This window comes from Vigna angularis, chromosome 4 (genome assembly GCF_016808095.1).
Source record: "Vigna angularis cultivar LongXiaoDou No.4 chromosome 4, ASM1680809v1, whole genome shotgun sequence".
NCBI classification, from domain to species: Eukaryota; Viridiplantae; Streptophyta; class Magnoliopsida; order Fabales; family Fabaceae; genus Vigna; species Vigna angularis.
In genome coordinates, this window is record NC_068973.1 from 9,016,398 (window position 1) to 9,021,960 (window position 5,563).

At 33.1% G+C, this 5,563-nt stretch overlaps 1 protein-coding gene across 1 annotated transcript; it reads right to left on the reverse strand.

Annotated features, from left to right (window-relative positions):
- Window positions 1-1,626: 1,626 nt before the first annotated feature.
- On the reverse strand, window positions 1,627-4,478 carry LOC108345101 (flavin-containing monooxygenase FMO GS-OX-like 9). The gene is made up of 7 exons (XM_017583674.2): window positions 3,797-4,478; window positions 3,590-3,660; window positions 3,282-3,440; window positions 3,116-3,198; window positions 2,689-2,824; window positions 2,357-2,530; window positions 1,627-2,134 (listed from the first exon to the last, which is right to left on the reverse strand). The coding sequence occupies exons 1-7, from the start codon at window positions 4,353-4,355 to the stop codon at window positions 1,937-1,939; spliced, it is 1,380 nt and encodes a 459-aa protein (XP_017439163.1). The 5' UTR covers window positions 4,356-4,478; the 3' UTR covers window positions 1,627-1,936.
- Window positions 4,479-5,563: the final 1,085 nt, after the last annotated feature.

A 5,563-nucleotide genomic window follows, 5' to 3' on the forward strand; every position in this document is an offset into this window, starting at 1 on the left:
AAAAATCGAATAAAAAATATTTATATTTTTTGCCTTTTGTTATTTATCATCAATTGAAAACATTTTTTTTATTTTTTAAAAACGAATTTATTTATTTGAAATTGGGTATTTACAATAAGCATAAATTTACATGTGAAGGTTTGAAAATCACCAACGAGAAGTTTTGTTAAAACATCTTCAACTTGGAGAACGACTGACACGTGAATAAGACTAAGATGTTGTTGTTGGACGTGATCATGAACAAAATGTATTTGATATGCATAACTGGATTTGTTGTTAGTAAAAATAGTCCAACATTATTAAAGAAAACTCTGACTGTGCTAACAACTTAACAACTTTCCTATTGAAACATGTATTTACATAGACCTTATAATAAACATAAGTTTCATTTTAGAATCAAGATCAACTTATTTCTTGGATATATATATATATATATATTGAGTTTGCTAACGCGTGTACTCCTATTTTTTCGTTGGTATATTTTAGCAATGTGTACCGAGTTTTAGTAGACAAAAATATCCTTATATATAATGGATTTTAAGTTTTAAGGTTAAGGGTATTTTAATAATTTTCATTCTAAAAAAAAAGAAACCCCAAACCCTTGCTCATCTCCCTCATTCCTCTCAACCCTTTCTCTTTCATCTCTCTCACTCCAACCTTTTCTCTGTCATCCCCCAATTGAAAAAATCATAAACACTTGCCGTTAAACAATTTGTCTTTGTAAAGAGTTGAGTCATTGACATATTCACCTTCAGCAAAGGTTCATTCAAGATCTCTTCAATTTCACCATCTTCACTAACCTCTATAATTTCATCATCTGCATATGTTGAATCATCATCTCTAACAAAAACCCTATATACGACCAAAATTATAAAATGAAAACTCATTATAAAATCATTTTTTGTAAGAAATTGTTTTTACTAATTCCTTTGATGTCATTATGCTTGTGAAAATTAGATAAGACAAAAATTATAAAATAAAAAACCATTATAAAATCATTTTTTTGTAAGAAATTGTTTAACAACGAGTATTCTTTATTTTTTCCAGGTCAATTACCAATTCTTTTATACTTGTGAAAATTGGATAAAATTAGATAAGACAAAAATTATAAAATGAAAACTCATTATAAAATCATTTTTTGTAAGATTGTTTAACAACCAATGTTTCTGATTTTTTTCAGTTGGGCTACCATAGGATGAGAGAGAAAATGTTGGATTGAGAGAGATGAAAGATGAATGGTTGAGAGGAATGAGAAAGGTCACTAAGAGTTTCGGGGTTCTTTTTCTTTTTAGTTTTGATAATAAAAATTATTAAAATACCCTTAACCTTAAAACTTAAAATCATGATATATAAGGATATTTTTGTCTACTAAAATCCGGTACACAATTGAAAACAGGCGTCAAACCTATATATATATATATATATATATATATATATATATATATATATATATATATATATATATATATATATATATATATATAATATAATACAATAAACGAGTTAAATGCACGTCCTTTTAATTATATTCCTTAAATTCATAATTCTAATTTCTAACGTATAACAACATTTAATATTGAAGAACAAATCTTTATCATTTCAAATTTTCAATTATAAAATCTTAAATAGCATGCGTATTTAGGATTTGCTAATTGTATACAACTGCTTTTTCTTCTCTAATTGTTCAAGAAATTCTCCACTTAGCCAACTCTGTTATGTAGAGTTCCCCAGAACCTAATCACAAAACAAATAAATTGCAACAAAAATACAAACAAAAATCATTCTTGTTCTCTGTATCAAACCCAATATTCTTCTCATTCAATCTCCTTTGTCTTTTCCAATGGTTCAAAAACAGAAAAATACACAAACAAATTATTTAGGGCTAATCATGCAAAATTTTCTTTGATTGATGTTTTTTTATATTTAATTTTTGGCTTTACAGTGGAGAATCTTGCAGACCAAGTTGAGTGAAGTGAGGACTTTGAAGGGCCTGTTGGAGTAGGTCATGATCATCCCACAAATCTCTGTAAGTCTCCAAGTTCACATCAGCATTAATTATAGCTGATAAGCATAGTTCTTTCCTCCATCCTTCTGTATGTGGGAACCCCACATTGTCCCCATATTTATCACAGTACTGCAATGCAACAAAAACTTACTCAAATCCATGCTCACCAACTATTTAGTTTGACTTACTATTTAGTATAACTTATTTGCAAATGTACATCAAATTTTGTTTAATGTAAAAGAAAGTTGAGCAATGGTAATAATTTCAAGGATTAGAATGAGGTTTACATGTTTGTAGTATGTATAGCAAAATAAACTTCAAGCTAAAGTGAATAATTTTTACTATCTTTACCTCAAAGTTTGCAATTTCATGAGTACAGTGCTTGGGAATGCCTGCTGCTTCTCTTGAATGGTAAAACTCCTTGATGGATTTCATCATTTCCTCCCATGATGGCAACACTTTTTTTCCGGAAAGCAGTTGAGCTATCCATATTGCTTGAGACTCAAAGAAAGGGAATCCTATGATCTGTAACCACACAAACACATGCATTGTCCCCAAACAACTCTTATAATGTTACATGGGAAGATACAAATTTTCCTTGCAACCCAAAGGAATTTGTGTGTGTGAAAAACATGACACCTTAAAACCATATTCAAATCACTGATTTTGGGATAGTAGTTTACCTTTCTAGGGATGCCTATAAAAGAAAGGGATGGAGCAAGTGATGGGGGAAAAGTGTGCTCATACAATGGCCCCACTCTGTCATCATCCACAACCACCATTCCTTTGGTGTCAAGAAAGGGAAATGCATAGGAGTACCTACACATAACCAACTTAATTTGAAAACCATCATCAATGATTACAAAACACAACTAATTAAATCTAAAGGGATACATGGAGACATGTTTGGACATAGGCCCACGGTGAAATCTCCTAACCTAAAATCATAATTGTTCAATCATGCTACCTTTTGGAACTTAACTTGCTGAAATGAAACTCATATTAAGATTAGTTTTGCCCTTTGATTAGGTGTACTATTCATTATATACAGTAGATGCTGTCACATATAGATGCTTAATACTGATTGATTATCTGGTTGTAGGAAGTTACCCTGTGCAGTACAAAATAGAGTCTGCAAGAATGGAAGAACCATCCACAAAGGTCACCCGTCCATCTTCCTGAAGGCTCTCTATCTGATAAAAGGTAAGTCAAACAAGTTATTAATTTAAGGTTTTGGATTGTAAGAAAACTTAACAAGAGGTTGAAGTAAGAGTACCTGTGGATGAAGATGGAAGTTTGCATGTTTGCATATGACTTTAGACAAACCTTCAGAGATGTTCAGAGATCTGGAACTCATGTGGACTTCCTTTGCTACTTCCACAAGCTCTATTGATATGTCTTGTCCACTCAAGGAATTTCCAACCACCACCACAATCTGTTACATGAGAAATTGCCTCTGTTAAGTTTAAGACTGATAGAATATGACAGCTCAAGAATATTCATCCTTTTTAAGCTAATGCACATGTTCCTGTTTCAGTTCATGCTCTTCAAATTATTAATAAAGAGATTGCATAAGGCAGATACCTCATTATTGAATGGTTCTGGGGTCCTGTATGTGTGACTATGCATCTGTTTCCTTTTCCATGTATCCATTCCTGAGCATCAGAAAGACAGAAACAAAGGAAAATTATGTATATGTACATAATCTGATATTTTCTTTGGCATGAAACAAATGAAGGTGTTAGAGATAGTGATAGAAGAGATAGATAGATCACTCTGACTTTCACTTACCTTGAATTGAGGGCAATCTTGGTTGAGAGTAATGACCAGTGGCCACAACAACTGCATCAAACACCTCTTCCACCACCTTCTCACTGTTCTTATCTATGCTTCTGACAATCCATTTCAAATCACTACTACAGACACCGTAATCCAGCATTCCCACATGATCCACCCTTGTGTTGAACCTGATGACCTCTCTCAAGGCAAAGTATTCACAGAAGTCCTTCAAGTAGAGAAGAAGCTCAGTGTGGCTAGGGAACCTTCTCATGTCTCTACCCTTCTTGACCAAAAATGGAAAATCAGAGAACCCCATGATCTCACGTGGAGATGTAAGCCTCAAGGATTCATAGATACTGCTATGCACCTTTCGAAAAGGCTTTCTCCCTAAAGGGTCCTCTTCTTCCACATTTGCCTCATAAAGCCACTGCCCTCCAACATCATGATTCTGCTCCAACACAACCACCCTGTGAGCCTCTTTTCTCAACTCCCTGGCAGCCACCAGCCCTGATGGTCCAGCTCCAATCACACACACGTTCTTCGATTGGCTCTGGACTGTCTCAGAAACCATGGTGGCAGGACCAAGATGGTGGCAAGGCACGATGAAGTGTGGCAGAAAGGTGAAGGGTTGAAGGAATGGAATAGAATAGGTGAGAATTCAAAAGCAAGGTGGTTTCATGGACTGTGGGGAAAAGTGTTGGTGCTAATGGGGGCCTTTTATAGTTGAATATGTTTCACGTAGCCAAAGGGATACCATAATTTGAGGGATAGCGATGGTTTGCTGGCTGGGAGACACACGTGATGATGCAAAATCAGTGCTTTGAAATCTGTCCACTTTTCAACTTTGGACTTCAATAGTACCACATCGACTCTTCTACCTTTACGTTCAATATTTCGTTACCACATTCTCTCCCACAATCACCAGAAAAGCATACCCAACAACTACTCATTAATAAACAATTTATTTTAAATCTTGAATATATTCATAAAATACTTTTATTATATATACATATGTAAATGTAAGCAAAATAAATATTTAACAATTTTAATGTATTTATTTTATTAACTCAAATATAAATGGACTCAAACCACTCAATGCAAAAAGTTGTACCCTCTCCCCTGTCTTCTTTCAAGACTAAGGGGCTTAGGAAAAAGAATTTTGTTAGAATTTCTTAATTTTCAAGTATCAAAGCAATTGACAAAAAGTTGAAGTTATAGTGTTTTGCCTTGACTTTTTCTTTTCTTTTCTTTTCTCTTTTTCCTTTGGTGTGGACAAGGTTCTCTGGTCTCCACACTGCATGCATGCAATTGGTACACCTTATCATTATTTCTCTAAAATTTTAAAATGTCGTGTCAAATTCAAATAATAAAAAAATATCTTAATTCTACTATGTTGCAAATGTTTCTTTTGAACATTATAATTGGTACTGGCAGAAGAAATTTTATCATTGATAAGATAAAAAAAGAAAATCTAATCTAAATCTCACGTTAGAAATGAAAATCTAAATACATATCTATAAATTTATTACTTTAAAGTATTATGTTTTCTTAATTGTATCGTATGTCCACACGACTAATTACAGATCATGTGAACTAACATTAACATGTCACTACGACTGGTCAATCATGTCTCCAAGACGATTGAGCGATTACAAAATCTAAATAGTCTTAAGTACAACGAATTTATATGTAAAGCGTACTTACTATGTATTAAGTTGGTGCTCACCTGCAGGGTTTGAAGTTGGAACATCAAAGACTTAGAAATATTTCGTAATGAAA

Bases quoted from the DNA above. Each gene is read 5' to 3' on its own strand.
- LOC108345101 (XM_017583674.2), bottom strand. From the start codon at position 4,355: ATGGTTTCTGAGACAGTCCAGAGCCAATCGAAGAACGTGTGTGTGATT. The intron at 3,199-3,281 runs GTACTCTTACTT...ACCTTTTATCAG, and splicing joins ACTTCCATCTTCATCCACAG to ATAGAGAGCCTTCAGGAAGA. The intron at 2,135-2,356 runs GTAAAGATAGTA...GTTGCATTGCAG, and splicing joins ATGAAATTGCAAACTTTGAG to TACTGTGATAAATATGGGGA.